A 23219-nucleotide genomic window follows, 5' to 3' on the forward strand; every position below is an offset into this window, starting at 1 on the left:
AATTTGAAGTTAGACAACGAATATCAAAGACAATAGCTGAAGCCAGTTCATTTTTATTAAAGATCCCTGAAAGGGGCATATTCTCCCATTTGGAGGTATGATCCATAACAGCAACTCTTGCTCGTGTTTCCCTACTTAGTCTGGGGTGCTTAAGCTATGTATAGCGGCCCCATTATTGTCCTGTTGAGACCAGTTAGATCAAAATAGATTAATCTTCATTGCTTTGTATAGGCCAGTACCAGCACATTATGAGCCTTCAAAAATATAATCCCTGCTCTTTCAGTTTTGGAGATTCAACAGTCAAATTACATAGAAAATAAGGGCAAGAGTAGGCCATTCGGCCCATCAAGTCTGCTACACCAATCATTATCTAATCATCCAACTCCGTATTGTTGCTAACTTTTGGTTGGTTCAATTGGCTCTGTTTTATAACCTTTGCTCTCAAGTCGCCAGGTATCTTTATGATACCGCCACGAGGTTCAAGTAATGATCAATAACTCAATACACCAATTAGTAAGATTCAAATCAAAGCACATTTATTATACACAGTAATCGCTACTCATGCATAAATTCTACTTCTAAGCTACTTCTATAACTAACAGGCCTATACTTAGCTTCGGACTGGCCCACCAGGTCAGGGGAACAAATGGCCTTTCGTTCGGGTTTTGAGTCTGTGGGATTCAATATTGGTACGGACTGGTAGCTAGGAGCGCCTATTTCGTAGCGAGCGTTGACTTCAGACTTACTGGATCTCGGCGGCAGCTGCACCGGTCACTGTCAAGGGTTGGTTCGCGTTGCTGAGTGACCCGGTCAAGAAGGACGCTTTGAACTTGGGGGCTTAACTTTATAGTCCCCAGGGGCTTCCCGCCTTTCGGGGTGGACCCTGTACCTGGTTCCAAGTGATTGGACTTCGTTCCAATCGCTTGGTTCGATTTCTTCAATACTGGAGCGGTTCCCTGATCGATGGGCGGTCTTGAGGTGTCCGTTAACCTCTTTTGTGTTGGCTCCTGCTGGTGCCGGGAAGTCTGGCTTGGCTTTGTTTATCCCAAATGTTTCGATTGTCCTGGGGATCGCGCATTAGTATGTAGATGGCTGCTACATTATTATGCAGATAGCTGCTTGTATCGATGCTGTCTGGGCTTTTGCAGCGTTTAATACACAGTAACTTGCACCTGCTAGTTTGTGCCTCTGTTGGCTGAATTTCCCTGCACCTTTGCTGTTCTCCATTTTACGTCGGGAGTTGGCCAACCCAGGTGGCTACAGTATCCTGGCCTCGCATTCCCTCCCCATATCCTTTGATCCCTTCAGCCCCCAAATACCTAACTCCTTCTTGAAAATGCACAATGGTTTAGCCTCACCTGCTTTCTGTGGTAGCAAATGTCACAGGCTCACCACTCTCTGGGTGAAGAGGTTTCTCCTAATCTCAGTCCTAAATTGTTTGCCCCTTATCCTTAAACTGGGATCCTTGGTTCTGGACTCCCCTGCCATCGGGAACATCCTTCCTTCTACCCTGTCTGGTCATGTTAGAATTTTACATGTTTCTATGCAATCCTCCACCCCCTCACTCTTCTGAACTCCAGTGAATATAATCCTAACCGTCGCAATCTCTCCTCGTGTCAGTCTCGCCATCCCAGGAATCAGTCTGGTATGCATTCATTGCACTCCCCTACAGCAAGAACATCCTTGCTCAGATAAGGAGACCAAAACTGTGTTGGTGCTTTGTGTTTATTTTTTGGTAAATTCTTATTTATCTAACTCTGTCCCTTCCATGTTGCTTTGGAAATAATCAAAACCATTTGACTGAATAATATGTTAAGCTAATGATGTGTATGTGACTCATTATAAATAAGAACTGCTCTATTCATGTTTCCATCTTTTTTACAGCGTGAAAAGTGGTCAAATACGAAATATAGAATCAGCAAAAGTCTCCATGGTTGGTCAAGTAAAACTGTAAGTTACTTATTAACATAGTCTCTGGCTAGTATTAGCAGGAAAATAAATTTGCCTGGTCACAAGGAAACTTTAATTCTGTGTGGTATTTTGAATCTCTTAATGAATTTGCTGAATTCTGTGTTTAGTTTTTCAGGTAATTGGTATTTGCCATATCAACTTGAGTTTATATAAAACATTTGAGTGTAGAAAAAAAGTCTTGAGGCTTTTCATAGCAACATAGGGAAAATTTGATGTTAAGGCAAATGTCCTTGAAGGGTAAGGATTAAAATCTTAGTTTTTTTGATACTGGGGGACCAGGAGCCCATGCACATCAGCAAGAGAAGGGTGACGGACTAGTGGGATTTGATTTGGTATAGGATAAGGGCAGCTGAGTTGGATGAAATAGTCAGGATTAGAGATGACAAAGGCTGAAGTTGGTTTGGGGGCAGAGGCAGATGATGATACGGGGTGGAAGTAGGCAGTTTGTGTGATGGATAGGATCCAGGTCACTCGCTCAACACAAGTGTGAATACAGATTGCGAGTAGTCTGGTACAAATAAGACAATGTCTGGGGAGGGGGATGGAGTCCCTGGAGAGAATACGAATTTTGTGATGGAGATGAAGACAATTGCTTAATTATCTTCTCCACAAGAGCAGCACAGTGGTGCAGTGGGTAGCATTGTTGCCTCACTGCGCCGAGGTTCCAGGTTCAATCCTGGCTCTGGGTCACTGTCCGTGTGGAGTTTGCACATTCTCCCTGTGTTTGCGTGGGTTTCGCGCCCCACAACCCAAAGCTGTGCAGGGTAGGTGGATTGGCCACGCTAAATTGCCCCTTAATTGGAAAAAATGAATTGGGTACTCTAAATTAATTTTTTTTTTTTTTTTATTATCTTCTCCATGTTTAACTGCAGCTCATCTACTGACAGAAAACAAAAATCAATAGCATATAAGCAGTAGAGGGGCCAAGAGAGGAGGAGGAGAGATACAGCTGGATGTCATTGCTTGCTTATGGAAGCAGACTCCATCTTAGCAGATGCTATTGTCAAGGAGGCATATAGATGTGAAAGACCTGTTGTTATTATCTGTATACTGAAATGTTCATAATTGTGGAGTCCTTTATTATTTTATTCTTTATTTTAATTGCCTATGACTGTTAAGAGTTATGATTACTTGTTTTATTTGCATCTTTGTCACAATTCACCACCTGCTGCCATGATGATTTTTCAATAAATCAATTATCTACCAAATAAGAAGGTGAACTCATGGAGAACTCTGGGTGTAAAGATGGGTGTAAAGGTCGATGCTGAAGGGCTGTAGTTATAAGTGAAAATGGGGAGTGCAGTTGAGTTATTGATGGAGAATGGTGTGATCAACCATGCCAAAGGCTGCAGCTAGTTTTAGGAGGGGAAAATGTACCACATACATGCACAGAATATTGCTCATGACTTTGTGTAGGGCTGTTTTGGTACAGTGAAAGTTGTGGAAGAGATGAGCATGAATATGGGAGATTGAAGATGGTATACTAGTTTGCAAGGAGAGAGGAATCAAGAGTGAAGGAGAGTGGATCGGGAAACTTGGTTAAGAAGGCAGTTGGTACTGTATTGAAATAACGGGCTTATCTATGTTCTCTAGGATGATCCTAGAGTCCTACCTCTCAATTTGGTACCTTGTGCCATTGTTTTCACAAAGCCTCTTAAAATGACTTCCCATTATACACCAGATTCATAAATATAACAAGCCAATATTTAGTGCTCCAAATCAGTATTCTAATGGGGTAATAGAAATCCAGCAGTAATTAGTTCCAGCAGATCTTTCAGTTTCTGGTTCAACTTGAGAAACTGTCCAGTATCTTCGGGCTTATTGTCTTGTGCCTGTGTCTGAAGGTTGGTAACTAGTTGCTGTGAAGTGTGTAGAAGTGGCTTGGGTGGCTTTCCCACTAGATTTATTAACCTATCGCACATCCCTCTTTCCAGTTCACCACAATGAAACAATTGAGATGATGCTATTGTGTGGGGTCAATGGTGATAAATATTTGGTCATCATATGTTGGTCCAGTTGATTTCTGTGAAATACAGAAAACCTATAGTTCAGAATATAAGAATTAGGAGCAGGAGTAGAAAACAGGACCCAACGAGCCTGCTCTGCCATTCAATCCAATCATGGCTGGTCTTGGGCTCCCCAACTCCCTTAATTCCCTGAGAAAACTAAATCTGTCTATCTCGGTCTTAAATGTATTCAATGATGGAGCATGCACTCTTATCAATTCTTCTTTCAACCCATTCTTCAAACTTTATTTTACCCAAACTTCTTTAATCTTTATTATATTCCATTCTTAAATCTTTACTGTGTTCAAGCCTCTTGACACTTTTTATCCCAACTCCCTTGCAGCAAAGGGGAACATGCCATTTGCCTTCCTAATTGTTTGCTGTACCTGCGTGCAAACACTTTGCGTTCCTTGTACCAGCACATCCAAGTCTCATTGAACATCAACATTTACAAATTTCTCACCTTTGGGGGGGAAAAGAAATATATATTCTACTTGTTTATTCTTATTACCAAAGTGAATAACTTCGACTTTCCTAAATTATACTCCCATGTGCCATCTTGTTGCCCACTTCACCTACCCCACCCCCCCCTCCCAAACACACTGGTTACTTTCCACTTTGTTTGGTATCATTAACAAACTTAGATACATTGCCATCAGTCTCTTCTTCAAATATGGATTGTGAATCTCCAAGGCCGAATCACTGAACCTTGTCGTGCTCCATTATTCATTGCCTGCCTCCTTGGAAAAAACCCGTTTATGCTCACTCTCTTTATCTATCCATTAACCACAAGCCCTTATTTGGCCTATTGACCTTCTGTGCATCACCATATTCAATATCTTCTGGAAATCCAGTTAAACTTAATTTACTAGTTTCTCTTTATCGATCCTCCGCATTACATCCCCTCCCAAAAAACGTATATGTCAAACAGGGATGTCCCTTTAGAAAAACCACGTTGACTAGTTCCAGTCATACTATGCTTTTCTAAGTGCATTGTTAAGACTTCCTTAATAGATTGCAGAATTTTCCCAACAACTGATAAGTTAACTGGCCTGTAGTTCACTATTCTCTCCCTGTCCCTCCTTTCTTGAAAAGTGGTGTACCATTTGCCATCTTCCAATCCAGTGGGACCATTCCTAAATCGAAGAAAGTTTGGAAAATCATAGCTTTCAGATCCACCATCTCTGCAGCTACCTCGTTTCGAACCCAAGGGTGTTGGCCATCAGGTCCTGAGGATTTATTGGATTTTAGTCCCTGTAAGTTTCTCCAATACTTATCTTTGCTCTAATTAATGTTTAGCAACTAGGTTATCACCTATTTCAGGGATGGAACTTGTGACTTCTACTGTGAAGACAGACACAAAATATTTGTTCGATTACCCCTGCCATTTCCTCGTTCCCCAAAATAATTTCTCCCGTCTCGGCCTCACAGGGACCCAATGTTTACATTAGCTACCACCTTCCTTTTTATGTACTTAAAAACAGATTGTAAAAGCTTTTATATTCTGGCTAGTTTACTCTCATTCCACTTTTTCCTTTTTTTAATCAACTTTTTGGTTGCCCTTTGCTGGTTTCTAAAACACTAACGGACAGCACGGTAGCTCAGTGGTTAGCACAGTTGCTTCACAGCTCCAGGGTACCAGGTTCGATTCTCGGCTTGGGTCACAGTCTGTGCGGTGTCTGCACGTTCTTCCAGTGTCTGCATGGGTTTCCTCCGGGTGCTCCAGTTTCCTCCCACAGTCCAAAGATGTGCAGGTTGGATGGATTGGCCAAGCTAAATTGCCCTTAGTGTCCAAAAACGTTAGGTGAGGTTACGGGGATAGGGTGGAGGCGTGGGGCCGCTTTCCAAGGGCTGGTGCAGACTCGATGGGCCGAATGGCCTCCTTTTGCACTGTAAATTCTATGACTCCTAATCCGACTTGCTGGTGCTTTTTTAAAAATTTGCAACATTGCAAGCCTCTTCTTTTAACCAGTTGCTATCCTTAACTCCCTGAGTGAACCACAGATGGGCCCTTTTGTTGAAACTGTGTTGGTTTTACTCTTCTTGAAGAGATCTTTGTTCCTCTCAAAGAAATTTTGTTCCTCTCATGTTATCTTCCCTTTTACAGCTCAGGTCAAAAGCTCCAGCCTGTATACTGTATTTCTCTTTTGGCTACAGATGAAACCAGCAGCTTGATCGCTGACTTTCCTGATGGACCTTAGGGCTGCCAATAAACTAACTACCATCTCAAAGGTGGGATCCCCCTAGAAATGAATTCCTGCTGTTCCCAAATTAATCAGGGAATCTCAATAATAGATGTAGATGATCACTAGGATCGAATGTCCATTGTTTCAAGCAATCTGGATAGATGTGTCCTTTGGATTCTAAGTCCATGTCTTCCAATTCTACTGCTCTGTGAATTTAACCCATGGGAGCTGTTGCTAACTTTTGGTTCGTTCAATTTGCTCTGTTTTATAACCTTTGCTCTAGCGTCGCCAGGTATCTTTATGATACCGCCATGAGGTTCAAGTTCAAGTACTGATCAATAACTCAACACACCAATTAGTAAGATTCAAATCAAAACACATTTATTATACACCGTAATCGCTACTCATGCATAAACTCTACTTTCTAGACTATTTTCTATCACTAAAAGGCCTATACTTAGCTTCGGAATTGGCCCACCAGGTCAGGGGAACAAATGGCCTTTCGTTCGATCTGAGTCTGTAGGATTCAAAAGCTGGTATGGACTGGTAGTTAGGAGCGCCTATCACGTAGCGTGCGTTGACAGGAGACTTACTTGGTTGATGCGGCAGCTTGGGCAGTTCACTCTCAGGTTGATTTGCGTTGCTGAGTGACCCTGCCAAGAAGGACGATTTGAACTTGGGGACTCTATTTTATAATCCCCAGGGGCTTCCCTCCGTTCGGGGCAGACCCCGTACCTGGTTCCAAGTGATTGGACTGCGTTTCGATCACTTGGATCGATTTCTCCAATACTGAAGTTGTTCCCTGATCGCTGGGCGGTCCCTGAGTGTCCGTTGGCCTTCCTTTGTCTTGGCTCCTGCCGGCGCCGAGGAGTCTGGCTTGGCCTTATTCACCTTGTGTTTCAATTGTGCCCGGGGATCGCTCATTAATATGCAGATGGTGCTGGTTTCAGTGCTGTCTGGGCTTTTTGCAAGTTCTAATACACAGGATTTCTGCACTTGCTAGTTTTTGCCTGGGTTGGCTGAATTTCCCTGCTTCCTTTGCGGATCTCCATTTTAAGTCGGGAAGTGGCCAACCCAGGTCGCTACGCAGCTAAATTTAATTTACAAATAGAGATTTAATAAACCTAGAACAAGAAACTTGCATGGGGAAATAATCCAAATTTCAGAAAAGGTACATACTTGCCCATTCTGAATTGTTCTATTTGCAGACATGAGGATGACAGCAACACTCCAGGGGGCTCCCACTCTATTGTGGACACTGCTATTCACGAAGAGGAGGAGGAGGAAGAAGAAGGAACAGTAAAGAAGGAGAAAGAACCTGAGTCAAGTAAAAAAATCCAAGAAAGTAAAACTGAAGTAAGCAATCAGCTGTTGAATTTAAGTGAAAATATGTCCGCATCTAGTCAGCTGTTTTTTAAATTATTTTTCTGATTATATCTTTGGACCTAAAGATATTCCTGTTATTAAAGTTGCATGCCTTTTCTGTTTTTTCTTGAAATTAAAAATACCCAGTAAGTGATTAACTCTTCAAATCACATTTTAAATTCAGTTTGCTTTAAAAATGTAAATATGTAAAGCTTGCTAAATTTATTTAAGTGAAAGTAGTGTGGTAGTACCAGGTATTGCGGTACCTAAGAGGCTGATGACCATTGGTTAGACCCAGGAGTCTACCATTGACTGTTGTACATAGCTCCGCCCTGACAGGCGGAGTATAAGAAATGGTGCCGTCCCAGCAGCCTTCACTTTCTGTATCGAAGCTGCTGGGGAACAAGTTCTAGTAGATTAAAGCCTTCAGTTATAAAATCACTTTGTCTTGAGTGTAATTGATTGCGCATCAATTTAATCTACTAGAATTAAGCTGGAAGGATGCATCTCCGAATCAAACCGGAGTGCCTACAATTCAGACCCCACGCGGAGAACTTAGCTGCAATTTTAAACACTGGCTGGCGTGCTTTAAAGGCTACCTCGAGGCGGCCGGAGGCACCCCCACAGAAGGACAGAAAATGCATCTCCTGTGCTCAAGGGTCCGCCCTGGTATCTATCCCCTTATCGAGGAGGCGGAGAACTATGATGCCGCGATCGAACTGCTGGAAGGACATTATATCCGCCCTGTAAATCAAGTCTACGCTTGTCACCTGCTTGCGACCAGACGGCAAAGCCCTGGGGAATCGTTGGAAGATTTCTACCGGGCGTTACTGGTGCTGGGCCGAAACTGGCTGCCCGCAAGTTTCGGGGAGCGAGCACACAGAACTTCTAATCAGGGATGCTTTCGTAGCAGGTATGAGCTCCCCAGATATCCGCCGAAGACTCCTAGAAAGGGGGACACTGGGACTTAGAGAGGCACGGGCCCTGGCAGGGTCCATGGACGTTGCCTACAAAAACGAGCAGTCCTATGCGCCCGACTGCGCGGCATCCCCCTGGGCTGCGTGGCACCCCGCAGCGGCAGCCTCACAGACCTTCCCCCTGACCCCGCAGGCCTGCGCTACGAGACGGCCCGCTAACGCCACCGGGTCCCGCTGTTTCTTCTGCGGGCAGGCGAATCATCCCAGCCCGCACCGCCACCTGCAAAGGATGCGGCAAGAAGGGCCACTTTGTGGGGGTCTGCCAGGCCCGTGCCGTGGCCGCGGTCAACAGCGACTATGGACCGCCGCGGCAACCCCCCTTCAGGCCCCGACCGGCCAGCACTCACCGCCACCCCCCTATCCTAGGGCCACGTGCGACCAATGGGCGCGGCCATCTTGCCCCCCGGACACCATGTACGACCCATGGGTGACGCTATCTTGGATGGAGCCCCAGGCCCCGAGCACGGCCGACTACACACTGCCCGATCAGAACTCGCAATTGCTTCATCTGGCCTCGGTGACACTGGACCAAAGTCGACCCCGGTCACTCGCAACAGCTACAACGACGGTCTTCATCAACGGCCACGAGATGTCTTGCCTGATTGACTCTGGGAGCACGGAAAGCTTTGTTCACCCCGACACGGTAAAGCGCTGTTCACTTGTAACCCACCCTGTAAATCAAAGGATCTCCCTAGCCTCCGGGTCACACTCGATGGAGGTAAAGGGGTTCTGCCCAGCGAACCTCACTGTCCAAGGCAGGAAATTCAACAATTTCCGCCTGTATGTCCTGCCGCACCTCTGCGCGGCTACCCTCCTGGGGCTGGACTTCCAATGCCATTTGCAAAGCCTGACCTTTAAATTCGGCAGCCCTATACCCCCCTTACTGTCTGCGGCCTCGCGACCCTTAAGGTCGACCCGCCTTCCCTGTTTGCGAACCTCACCCCGGATTGCAAACCCGTCGCCACCAGGAGCAGGCGGTACAGTGCCCAGGACCGGACCTTCATCAGGTCAGAGGTCCAAAGGCTGCTGGGGGAAGGGGTCATCGAAGCGAGCAACAGTCCCTGGAGAGCTCAAGTAGTGGTGATAAAGACCAGGGAGAAGCATAGGATGGTCATTGACTACAGCCAGATCATCAACCGGTTTACGCAGCTGGACGCGTACCCCCTCCCCCGTATAGCCGACCTGGTAAACAGGATCGCACAATACAAGGTCTTCTCCACGGTGGATCTCAAGTGCGCCTACCACCAGCTACCCCTCCGTAATAGTGACCGCAAGTACACTGCCTTCGAAGCAGTGTCTTGAGTGTAATTGATTGCGCATCAAGTAGTAACACATTTTATTGTTGAACTGCTTTTCTGGCCATGCAGTGTTTGCACAGAATCATATATTTAGTAACATTCATCAAGGGTTCAGATTTGATTCCAGGTCTCATGATGTAATACAATTACTTTCTCTTTTAAATTATTTAACTGGTCCTGCTTAATCCTCCAGTTTAAGCCTAAATTCCAGGTGATCAGTGTCATACTTCTATCTCCCTTTGTATTTTGTTCCTCCACTTCTCTTTCTGCCAACACCTTTCATTCAATCCTCCAGACGCTCTGAAGACATTAAATCCTTACTGGTATATTATTATTTTTAAAAATGTTTTTATTGGCATTTGGAATAAGAAAACGGAGTTTTGCATATAAATAACAATACAACAACAATAATAGTAAGTAATGAAATAGAAATGAGAAAACATGACCCCTCGCTGTCGCCATAACCGTGACTGAGGTCCCAATACTATTTTACATTTTTACAGTAGTGTTAATTTTTACAGTATTTTAACTGGTTCTTACTGGGGCTCCTACCGCTTGGCGGCAGGGGTTGCCCCCAGCTTTATCCACATATTTACAAATATTGTTGGGATCCTTCCCCTCGCTTGCCGGTTGTGTTCATTTCATACGAACAAACATAGAAAATAGAAGCAGGAGGAGGCCATTCAGCCCTTCGAGCCTGCCCCAGTATTCATTATGATCATGGCTGATCATCAAGTTCAATACCCTGATCCTGTCCCGTCCCCCCCCCCCCCCCCCCCCCCCCCCACCCCCCACCATATCCCTTCAGACACAAGAGCTATAATTCTTTCTTGAAATGACACAACGTTTTTGCCTACTTTCTGTGGTAGCGAATTCCACAGATTCGCCATTCTCTGAGTGAAGAAATTTCTCCTCGCCTCAATCCTAAAGGTTTACCCCTTATCCTCAAACTATGACCCCGAGTTCTGAACTCCCCCACCTTTGGGAACATTGATTCTGAATCTACCCTTTCTAATCCTGTTAGAATTTTACAAGTTTCTATGAGATCCTCTCTCACTCTTCAAAATCCTATGAATATAGTCCTAACTGACTTAGCCTCTCCTCATATGACAGTCCCACCAACCCAGGAATCAGCCTGGTAAATATTCTCTGCACTCCCTCCATAACAAGAACATCCTTCCTCAGATAAGGACACCAAAACTGTACACATTACTCCAGGTGTAGCCTCTCCAGTGCCCTGGTGATGGTGGTGGGAGTCCTGTTCTCCCCCCCGTTCATCTCCTAACCAGTCCAGCCCTATCATTGTGTCCAGAAATTTTTATCCAGGTCTCTGGAGAACGTATTTGGCTCCTTGCGGAGAAAGTCATGCAATTACAGGTACCTAAGCTCATTCACTTTCGGCTTTTGGAGCCTTGGCAATGCAGTAGTTATGGTATTATACTCTATCATTATTTCCTCAATGAAAATACAACAGCAGCACCTACCAAATTACTTTTTAACCAGCTCCAGTGTACCTTCATAGAAACAATTTCAGCCCATCATGTCAGATCTTTGAATAAATTATTCCAACTTCCTCCACTTTTCCCCAATAACCCCGTAGATTGTTGCTTTGGTAAATCATAAGACCATAAGACATAGGAGCGGAAGTAAGGCCATTCGTCCCATCGAGTCCACTCCACCATTCAATCATGGCTGATTTCAACTCCATTTACCCGCTCTCTCTCCATAGCCCTTAATTCCGCGAGAAATCAAGAATTTATCAACTTCTGTCTTAAAGACACTCAACGTCCCGGCCTCCACCGCCCTCTGTGGCAATGAATTCCACAGACCCACCACTCACTGGCTGAAGAAATTTCTCCTCATCTCTGTTCTAAAGTGACTCCCTTTTATTCTAAGGCTGTGCCCCCGGGTCCTAGTCTCCCCTGCTAATAGAAACAACTTCCCTACATCCACCCTATCTAAGCCATTCATTATCTTGTAAGTTTCTATTAGATCTCCCCTCAACCTCCTAAACTCCAATGAATATAATCCCAGGATCCTCAGACGTTCATCGTATGTTAGGCCTACCATTCCTGGGATCATCCGTGTGAATCTCTGCTGGACCCGCTCCAGTGCCAGTATGTCCTTCCTGAGGTGTGGGGCCCAAAATTGCTCACAGTATTCTAAATGGGGCCTAACTAATGCTTTATAAAGCTTCAGAAGTACATCCCTGCTTTTATATTCCAAGCCTCTTGAGATGAATGACAACATTGCATTTGCTTTCTTAATTACGGACTCAACCTGCAAGTTAACCTTTAGAAAATCCTGGACTAGGACTCCCAAGTCCCTTTGCACTTCAGCATTATGAATTTTGTCACCGTTTAGAAAATAGTCCATGCCTCTATTTTTTCCAAAGTGCAAGACCTCGCACTTGCCCACGTTGAATTTCATCAGCCATTTCTTGGACCACTCTCCTAAACTGTCTGAATCTTTCATGTTAAACATATGTTTACCACCCCCCGTCCCGTCCCGCCTCAAGTAAACTATCTGAGAGTTCATCATTTATTACAGCTTAATGGATTATTTCTGTTCTATTCTTTGGCTAAAAGTTCGAGGCTGACTAATAGTGCAATAGTATTTAATGTTTATTTTTTTCAGTACACATGGCGTATTGAGCTCTCCAAAACTGAGAAGTACTGGGAGGGGTGGTTCAAAGGACTATCCAACCTCTTTCTCAGCTGCCCAATCCCAAAACTACTATTACTAGCAGGTATATATATTCTTAATCTATCTTTGGTTCCTATTTGAAAACTGTTTATAAATCTTCTCTTAACTAATTTCAATAATCCATCTAACAGTGCATTTTTCTGTTGCAGGTGTTGACAGATTGGATCGAGATCTTACAATTGGTCAAATGCAAGGTAGTAATATTGACTTAGTCATTTGGTGGTGCTGGTTGGGCATCCCTTACCCAAAATGCTTGGGGCCAAAAGTGTCTCGGATTCCAGAATGTTTTGAATTTTGCACGACCTGTTATTACCTATATAATGCAGTAGCTCATCCAACAGGGATGGGTCCCAAGTCCAAGCACAAAATTCATTTATATTTAATTTACAGATTCAACAAGACACCACAATTCAATATGCAATATTTTTAATCATTAAATAATATGATATATATTGAACCACATTAATTCAGCTTAAGTCAAGCAAGGTTTAGTAAATTCATTATGGGAATTAAATGCATACTTATTTTTAAATATTTTATTCGGGCATTTTCATAAAAACAAACCAAGGCAGAAGAAAAATCGTAGAACATTATAAATAACCAACATCCGCTCCCCACCATCGCCCCCGTCTCCTATCCTGTGAACGAACACATCAACCCCTCAGGACGAACTTGACCTTCGCCAGCCTCCGGAATTCTGCCAGGTCACTCACCCACATCCCGTTTTTGGCGGCTCTGAGTCCTTCCATCCCAGCAAGATCCGTCTCCGGATTATCAGGGAGGCAAAGGCCAAGACATCGGCCACCTTCACCCCCAGCACCTCGTGCATTATGTCCGCAAACCCCTGTCAGAACCCCTTTAGCTTCGGACATGCCCAAAACATGTGGATATGATTTGTGGGCCTCCCCGCGCACCGCCCACTCCTATTCTCTATCCCATCAAAAAAACCTACTCATCTGCGCTACCGTTGTGCTCTATGAATTACCTTAAACTGAATGAGGCTTAGCCTCACAGACTACGAGGGTGCATTCACCTCCACCTCTCCTCCCAGCTCCTTCTCCCACTTACGCTTTATGTTCCCCATCAGGGCCCCCACTCAGTCCATTAACTCCTTGTAGACCTCAGACACCTTCCCCTCCCTTATCTCCTTCGACAGTACCTTATCCTGCAACCCAGGAAAAGATGGCACCTCTCTCCTCACGAAGTCCCAGACATGCAGGTACTTAAAACCGTTCCCTCTGGGCAGATCATATTCTTCCTTCAGGTCCTCCAACTTCGCAAATCTACCCCCTATAAACAGGTCGCCAAATCGCTCATTCTCTGCTTGCCGCCACCCCAGAATCTTCGCATTCAGCCTCCTGGTGTTAACATCTGGTTGTCACACAGCGGGGCCCCCTCCAGTCCCAAATGCTACTTCCACTGCCCCCACACCCTCAAGGCCTTCACCACCACTGAGCTGACAAAGTGTCTGGCCGGCGAGAACTGCAGAGGCACTGTTAACAATGCCCTTAAGCTTGTTCTCCTACAAGAAACCACCTCCATCCGTCCCCATGCCAACCCCTCCCCACCACCCATTTCCTAACTATGGCGATGCTCGCTGCCCAGTAGTAGTTCATTATGTTCGGCAACGTCAGCCCCCTACCTCGCTCCCGCTCCAAAAAAGCCTCCTGAATCGCGGGGTCTTCCCCGCCCACACAAACCCAGAAATCAATGCATTGGCCTTTTTAAAGAACACCTTTGGGACAAAGATTGGGAGATTCTGAAACACGAACAGAAACGTTGGCAGTACCGTCATTTTTACTGTCTGCACTCACCCCTCCAGCAACAATGGCAGTATATCCCACCTCTTAAAGTCCCCCTTCATCTGGCCCACCAACCAAGGCAAATTCAGCTTGTGCAGCTGTGCCCAACCCAAATACCGCATCACCTGAATGCCCAGGTAGCTCTCGTCCCCACTGCCTTAAACGGCAACACCCCTACCTCCTATCCTGCCCTCTGGTCTCAATCGGGAACCCTGTGCTCTTTCACATGTTCAACTTGTACCCGGGGAACTGACCATCATCCTCCAAAATCCCCATAAAGCCCTCAATGCCACCCCATGGGTCCGAAATGTATAACAGCAGGTCGTCCGCATACAGCAAGACTGAGTACTTGGCACTCCCCACCCCCCCCCCCCATCTCTCTCCAATCCCTCGACGCTCCAAGCACCATTGCCAGCTGCTCTATTGCCAAGGCTAAGAGCAACGGGGAGAGCGGGCACCCTGCCTCGTCCCCCGATGCAGCCCAAAATATCCCAAACTCACTCCATTTGTCCGCACACTTGTGACACAGCAGCCGGGCCCGGTCTACAAACCCCTGCCGGAATCCAAACCGCCCTAGCACCTTGCACAGTATTCCTCTCCACCCGGTCAAAAGCCTTTTCCGTGTCCATCGCTCCTACCACCTCCATCTCCTGCCCCTCCAAAGGCATCATAATTACATTGAGTAGCCGCCTCACATTCACCAACAGATGCCTCCTTTACACAATCAGCCCCGGGACGCAGTCTTCTATTCGCAAAGCCAACAACTTGCCGTCTGTGTTCAGTACCGATATTGGGCAGTACGACGCGCACTGCCCTGGAACCCTGTCCTTTGTCATTATCAGGGAGATGGAAGCCTGCAATAGTGTGGGGAGGGAGTCCCCTCCCTCTCCTTAGCCTTGTTATACGCCCTCACCAGCAGTGGCCCCAGGTACCCCCCGAACGTTTTATAAAACTCCACCGGAAACCCATCCGGACCTGGGGCCTTCCCTGCCTGCACCGTGGCACGGCAGCACAGTGGTTAGCACAGTTGCTTCACTGCTCCAAGGTCCCAGGTTCGATTTCCCAGCTTGGGTCACCATCTGAGCGGAGTCTGCATGTTCTCCCCGTGTCGGGTTACTGGGTTACGGAGATGGGGTGGAGATGTGGACTTGGGATGTTCTTTCCAAGGGCTGGTGCAGACTAAAGGGCCTCCTTCTGCACTGTAAATTTTGAGATCCCCAACCCCTGCACTAACTCCTCGTCCACCCTGGGAAATTCCAGCTTGCTGCAAGTCCCCAGCACCTGTCTCATGAAATGTTCATCATCCCAGTTTGGGGCATAAACGTTTACCAGGACCATCGGCATCCCCTCCAGCTTCCACTCACCATTTCTGCTATTTCACCATCAGTCATTGAATGAACAACTGGAGCTTCAGTATCAATGTTGAGAACTTCTTCCATGTCCATTTCCTCCAGCTTATTGATAGCATCCAAGGGTGTTCCTTTTGCATATGTAAGGAGGTCCAATATCATCTTTTCCTCACTTGTCTCACAAAATCCTTGAAACTCATCACTTTGTTCATCATCATCATTAAACATAGTCCTAGGCCATATGTTGTGCCAGGCATGCATAAGGGTGTCTTTATTTATGGTGTTCTATGCGTTAGCAGCGGCATATATGTCATCTTTTACGTTAAACTTCACACCCACGCCTCTCTTCTCTGCTGCCAACTTGCTGTTCAAGAAACAGTCTTTACAAACCCCCCCACCCCCACCCTCTTCTTAATATCCAGCCCCAGATGGAACGCCTGCCCCACCCTTGTGCCCCACACCCTCTAGAAATCGCTCTAGATTTCCTCAACCTTGTCTGGTCCCCTATCTTTAAGTGCATCTCCTACAAAAAGGCCACGTCTGCCTTCAGACTCTTCAGGTGCATGAACACAAGTGACCGTTTGACCGGCCCATTCAGCTCCCTCATGTTCCACGTGACCAGCCTGGCCAGGGGCTGGGTACAGCACCCCAAACTTCACCCCCTTCTTAAAGAGGGCAGCCTTGACCCGGTTAAACCTAGCCCTCTGTCAGTTCTGCACCCACGTCCTGATAGACCCGCAGCTCGTTCCCTTCCCAGGTGCACTTACTCGTCTGCCTTGCCCAACAAAGGATCTTCTCCTTATCCAGAAAGCGGTGCAGCCGCACAACCATCACCCTTGGTGGCTTGCCCGCTTGCGGCCTCCTCATTAGCGGCGTGTGCACTCGGTTGACCTCCAGGGACTTGTTAAAGGTCCCTCCCCCATCAACTGCTGCAACATTTTGGCCATGTATGTGCCGGCCTTCGATTCCTTCGGGCATCCTCACGATCCTCAGATTTTGTTTTCTAGAGCGATTCTCCACCTCCTTCAGCCTCTTCTGGGTCTCCCGCATCACTCTCACCTTGGCCACCAACGAGGCCAACTGTTCCCCGTGCTCCCTCACCGCCTCCTCCACTTTCTGATTCGCCTGGCCCTGGGACTCCAGCCTCTGCTCCACTCTCTCGATTCCAGCTTTGATCGCTCGACTACTTTGGCCAGGTCTTCCAGGGTCTCCTTCCTCTGCTGCCTGAACTCAACAAGCTGCTCTGTTGACCACTGGGTGGGCAGAACAGTCCCCTTGCCCTCCGCCATCTTATTGTGTGGCGCACCATGAAAACTCTCCTGTTCCACAAGCTCTGTCTTCTCGCCCCACTCCTAGTTCGTGGATCCATCCACCAGCCACACCAGAGGAGTAACACCTTCTACAGGTACCCCTGCCCCTCTTAACAGAGAGATGACATAAAATACTGCCTTGAGCGAGAGCCACCAAATGTGCGACCGCTCATTCTATGGCCGCCACCAGAAGTCTTAAATTCAGATTTCATGCAAGAGGATGAGGATGCACTGCGCTGGATGGCTTAATTAAATGTTTCTTCTTGTGTCTTCTGCATCATTAACAGTGTTTTTTGTCCGAGCAGTCTCTTTGATTTTATAAACTTACATGATTTCTTGTTCCTTTATGAGTGCATGCTGTTCTAGTCCTTCAATAATTCTGTCCCACATTTTCAGCATGATCATAATCGCCTTAATTCCGAACTATTTCCGCTATTTCACCATCAGTCATTGAATGAACTACTGGAGCTTCATTATCAATGTTGAGAACTTCTTCCATGTCCATTTCCTCCAGCTTATTGATGGCATCCGAGGGTGTTCCTTTTGCATATGTAAGGAGGTCCGATATCATCTTTTCCTCACTTATTACATGGAATCCTTGAAACTCATCACTTTGTTCATAATCATCATTAAACATAGTCATAAGCCATATGTTGTGGCAGGCATGCATAAGGGTGTCTTTATCTACGGTGTTCTATGCGTTAGCAGCGGCATATATGGCATCTTTTATGTTAAACTTCACACCCACACCTCTCTTCTGCCCACTTGCTGTTCAAGAAACAGTCTTTATATTTACTCTTCATTGAGCTAAGGATATCTTGGTCACATGGTTGAATTAATGAAATCAGATTTGGGGGGGTGGGGGAAGTAGACAACATAAACATTGGCCGGGATTCTCCGCCCTGCCGCGTCACATTTCTACCCTGACCCGCCGCCGGGATTCTCCGTTACGCCGGCCGGTCAATGGGGATTCTCGAGGGTGTGGGGCAATGGGAAACTCTGTTACGGATTCTCCGTTACGCTGGCCGGTCAATGGGGTTTCCCATTGCCCCACACCGTCGGGAATCCCCGAGCGCCAGGAAAATGGAGAATCCCGCCGGCGGAGAATCCCAGCCGTTATTCTTAACAAGAAGTTCAGCTGGGGGATGTGCAGAATAGTTGTCAAGGAATAACAAAATTTTGCAGTCAAATTCCAGTCCAGCTTCCCTGCAGTGGGCACGAGCTGCTGGTACAAAATGTTTGTGAAACCAATCAGAAAAGATGTCCCTGGTGATCCATGCCCTCTTGTTTGAGTAATAATGGACCAGTAAGGTATTCCGTCCTTTAAAACAGCGAGGACGCATGCTCTTGCCTATCACACCAAGTTTACACTTGTGCGTGCTTGCTGCATTAGCACATCCCAGCACAGTCATTCTGTCCGTGGCATTCTTAACATCTGCAGGGGCATTTTCATCAGCTTTAGTCGGTGTCTTCCTGGGACAATAACGGCAAAACGACGATGTCTCATCAGCATTGTAGATTTGTTCTGGCGTTAGCTTTCCATCAGTGATGATCATGGCAAACTCATCAATGAAATTCTCTGCTACCTCGTGATCAGCAGAAGCTGGTCTTTAAAAATCTAATGCCGTGGGCTGGATTCTCCCAAAATGGGGCTATGTCACCACGCAGGCGTAAAAACGCTGGCGTTGCATTCCCAAGTTTCCTCAAAGAAATACAAGCTAATTCACTCGCCTTCAGGGGGCTTGCATGAACCCGAGTGCTTCACGCAGCTTTAGCTGCGGATACGGGCCCCGCACTTCCGGTTTCAAGTCCGCTCAAGCCCACGGCGGCAGCCCCCAGTGGCCGCGCCGAGCACCATTGCAGACTCGGGACCATAGAGGCTGCTGGGAAATGTAGCACCCCCGATCGGCCCGTGCCCTTGCATCCGGCCGCGCACAAGCACTCCCCAGCTGCACATAAGGCTCCCCCCCCCCCCCCCCCCACCAGGGCGGCCGCAGACTGAGTCCGCAGGCGCCACGCAAGCATCCCGACTGGCAATACCTTGTTCCACGCCGTCGGGAACTCGGCCGGTTGGGAGCGGAGGATCACTGGGTGAGCCTCTGGCTATGGCCTCCCAGCCACGTGGAGTACATAGAACATACAGTGCAGAAGGAGACAATTCGGCCCATCGAGTCTGCACCCACCCACATAAGCCCTCACTTCCACCCTGTCACTGTAACCCAATAATCCCTCCTAACCTTTTTGATCACTACGGGTAATTTATCATGGCCAATCCACCTAACCTGCACGTCTTTGGACTGTGGGAAGAAACCGGAGCACCTGAAGGAAACCCACGCAGAAACGGGGCGAACGTGCAGACTCCGTACTACGCGAACGCGTACATTTTCGTTGCCTGGAGAATTGCCAGACTGGCGCCGAGCCCGATTTCGGCGAGAAATTTGATTCTCCGCTCCTGCACCAAGCGTGATTTCGACGCGGGGCTGCGGAGAATCCAGCCCTGTCTTTTCTTAAATTTCTGGAACCAGCCTGCTGAATATTCACAGTTGCTTTCAATTTTAAGTTCGTCATGATAGATCTTTGCTTGTTTCATGATAACCATACCGTTAAGCGGCGGATGTTCACTTCGCACGGACAAATCTACTCTTTCAATACACGATCAAGATCTTCATTTTTTTGCCTTGTGCAATGTTTTTCTATTTTTCGTTAGCTTCTGCTCGTGTTTTTCAGCATAAAGCTTTAACAGTTTGCCCTTCTGTTTATTCAGATCATAGATGGTGGTCATTCTGACACTATACTCCTCTGTAAGATGCCTCACACGTGGGGACAAGGTTTTGCAATAACTTAAATTTCTGTGTTTATAGATGAGCACAAATGCTTCCTTTTTTTTTCTTTTCACTATTACCCATAGTGGTACCTACAAGCATTTTCAACAGTGTAATGCACTAACATCTGTCTATGATGGCTGCTGAAAACAGGCTGATGTTTTGGCACCAAAACAGGCCGCCCAGGAACCTTCCAAGAGCCACTTGTGGCGTCACGTCGGCGCTTGGAAAAAAAGTGCGGATTTCAGAGTTTTTTGAATTCGGAGTTTCAGATAAGAGATTCTCAACCTGTACAGAATTTGATTATCACTGAAAAAAGAGACAAGTTTTTTGTCTTGCACTCATCAGAGAATTTTGCAAAAATACCAGTATCCGGGGAAAACAATTTGTACTTCATAAGAGAATGCTGATTGGCTAATGGATCCTGATTGGTAGAGGTGTTGCCATGGAGAATGCACCAGTTGATGGTGACTGACAGATAACTGGCAAGCATTGTTTTGAATTTAAGCCAGACAGTTTGACCCTGATTGGTCACGGCATTGCCCTTGGGAAAGAGTCAGCGAATGGCTGTCACTTATTTTGTGTAGTTGAAACAGACGCAATGTGTGTAGATTCTTTCTGTATGCAAAGAACAGGACCTTGTGTATTAATGTATTTAACTTGCAATATATGTAAATGCCCCACACTGCGAGCCCGACTGACAATCTTTAATTGGTTGTCAGCGTAATTCTTAGTCGGCTGAGGATTATTTAGCAAACGCTATCTAGTCACAGAATCACATCTGATGTTGGACACTGTGTTTTGAGTTTTCCAAGGGCCGGTTGGGTACGGTCTGTACTTTGCTCGTTGTGAACAGTGGCTGGGACATGCTGTTTGCTACGATCTGCCAGTCTTTGAGGCATACAACCTACATATCCAGCATCACACTGGCACTGAAATTCATTTATTGCATTTCTCATTAGTATGATGGGCAGAATGTCTTTTTAGATAGTCAGTCGAGAATACCACACATATGCTACTGCAGAGGAACAGTGTGAAACAGCTAGCTTCACCTCTTGCTCAGATTTTTGAGGTAGCTTACCCTTCCAGGGTAATCTGAGGTAGACTGGGCACTTTTCAAGGCTGAAAATGATGGCCTTATGGCCGTTCATGAGTTTGCGTGATATACAGCACAAAATAATTTGTTCAGTGTAGCCATTGTCCTGCAGGATTCCTTTGACATGTCCTATTTCAGCAGTGAGCTTCCATGGTGAGCAAATAGCTTGGGCCCTATTCACAAGGTTGCCAATAAGATCAATTGTTTAGCGTGTGGAACTGTAAGAATCGCAACGCGTATATTGACCAGTGAAGGTAGGCTTGCGGTAAACCGTGGTAGAAAACCAACTGGCAGATTTCTCAACCAGTAAGTAAAGGAAGGGGAGTTCTTTTGACTGCTCCATTTCAAAGGTGAATTTGTGTGCTGGATGGAGCCCACTAAGACATACAAGAAAATTATCACACACCGCTGCAGATTTAAATATGCAGTTATATGTCATTCACCATCAACTGGTGCATTCTCCATGGCAATGCCTCTGAGAGGCCACTTGCCAACCAATGAGTATTCTCTTTTCATACAGTATAACCTGCCATTTTCCTCTTTTATACTGGTATTCTTGCGAAATGTCCTGATGAGTGCAAGACAGAAAACTTCGATATGTCTCTTTTTTTCAGCAATAACTTCTCCTGTGTTGAGCTAGTTTACGTTGTCCAGCCTTGGCAAGTTTTAATTTAAGTAACAATGTGACTTCTCAGTCTGTGTTTGCCTTCATTCTAAATTCCACATTAAAAACTCTTACTTTCAATGAAGCTTGATGCGCAATATTTTCATCTCAGTCTTTGGTACTTTTGAGACTGGGTAAACCGTACACCTAGCTCGTTCCATCATCAATTACTTTTGATATTGACTTGCAACTTCACTCAATGAAAGACTTGATCAAAATATAATCACAATTCCTTTGAGAGGGGGAAAAGAGCTGAAGCATGAAATGATATTCTGGGGTTTTGAAGTTTCTGGATGTAGAAAAAAGCTATTGCAATGTTTTTCTTTACTTTTCAATTGACAATGATGAGTTCACTAATATGATTATGATTCCTATATATATTTTAGGAAAATTTCAGATGCAAGTTCTTCCACAATGTGGCCATGCTGTACATGAAGATGCCCCAGACAAAGTAAGCATGAAACCTTTTTCCTCTAGAAGAGAGAATCTGTTTGATTTAATAGTGGTATTCAAATTTGCACTACTTCTGAACCTGAAATTCGTAGAGTCAAAATTAAGCTTGAAAGTAACCAGTAATATTACCAAATCCAAACAATAAAGGAATGTTTTGAGGCCTTGCTGGCTTAATAAGCAAAAGAATGTCACTATACCTGGCAACTTTATCAACTAAAATTGTCCATTGAATTTTATTTTTGTAGCTGACAGCCTTCCATAAATACACAGTGTAAAATTGTAAAATTTGTCCTAACTTATTTTTAATGTTTGAATAACACAAATGTTTGTGATTTCATAGAAAATTTACGACCTTTAAATGCTAGAAGCATGAAATAAAAACAAAAATGCTGTCGGCATCGGCAAAGAGGAGTGAGGCCTTTCAGGTGAAAGGCCATCCTCCGAACGGAGACCTGTTGTGTAAAGTTTTAAATAATCTCGGGCTGCACGTGAAATTTACTCAATTTCTTCAAATTGCTTTTAGATTTTAGAAGTTCAAACTCTGATGCAGTAGTTGAATATGATTGTCATATCCAGAGGACATTTCTAATTTTTATTTATTTTTCAATCAATTTTATAGCAACTTTAATTTTTTCTCTAGGTGGCAGAGGCAGTTGCAACGTTCATGATTCGCAATAAGTTTACAGAATCAAAGGGTGAAATCCAAAGGTAAGGTATCTGTTTTGTACACTGCATGAGATGTTAGAACAAGGGGTGCTATTTCTCCCCCCCACCCCCCCCACGCCGGGTGGGAGAATTGCCGGGGCGCCGCACGAATCGCGCCATGCCGCCCCGACCCCCGCACGCGATTCTCCCAACCCCTGGAAACCAGCGGCGCGCGATTCGCACTGGGCCGCTCGGTGAGCGGCGATTCTCCGGCCCGGATGGGCCGAGCGGCCGCTACAACACGACAGGTTCCTGATGGCGCCGTCCATTCCTGGTCGCTGCCGGCGGGAACTCTGCGGGAACGCTGGGTGGGGCGGGGGGGGGGGGGCTCCTTCACCGGGGTGGCCTCCAATGGGGTCTTGCCCGCGATCGGGACCCACCGATCGGCGGGCTGGCCTCTTTTCCCCCCCCCCCCCCCCCCCCCCCCCGCGGGCCTACCTCCTTCCGTGCGCGGCCCCAGAACACCGGCGCCATGTTGGTGAGGGGCCGGCGTGCGTAAGACGTTCCCC

General features: G+C 46.2%; 1 protein-coding gene across 2 annotated transcripts in view; it reads left to right on the forward strand.

Moving 5' to 3' along the window:
- The window catches only part of ppme1 (protein phosphatase methylesterase 1), an 89990-nt gene that overhangs the window by 59963 nt on the left and 6808 nt on the right, over positions 1 to 23219 (forward strand). For both annotated transcript variants that reach the window (XM_072477147.1, XM_072477146.1), the window contains exons 8-13: positions 1885 to 1950; positions 7372 to 7519; positions 12441 to 12552; positions 12659 to 12703; positions 21939 to 22003; positions 22646 to 22713. In XM_072477147.1, coding sequence (XP_072333248.1) covers positions 1885 to 1950; positions 7372 to 7519; positions 12441 to 12552; positions 12659 to 12703; positions 21939 to 22003; positions 22646 to 22713 — 504 coding nt within the window. The remainder of the gene's footprint in view (positions 1 to 1884; positions 1951 to 7371; positions 7520 to 12440; positions 12553 to 12658; positions 12704 to 21938; positions 22004 to 22645; positions 22714 to 23219) is intronic.

This window comes from Scyliorhinus torazame, chromosome 15 (assembly GCF_047496885.1).
Source record: "Scyliorhinus torazame isolate Kashiwa2021f chromosome 15, sScyTor2.1, whole genome shotgun sequence".
In the NCBI taxonomy this organism is placed as follows: domain Eukaryota; kingdom Metazoa; phylum Chordata; class Chondrichthyes; order Carcharhiniformes; family Scyliorhinidae; genus Scyliorhinus; species Scyliorhinus torazame.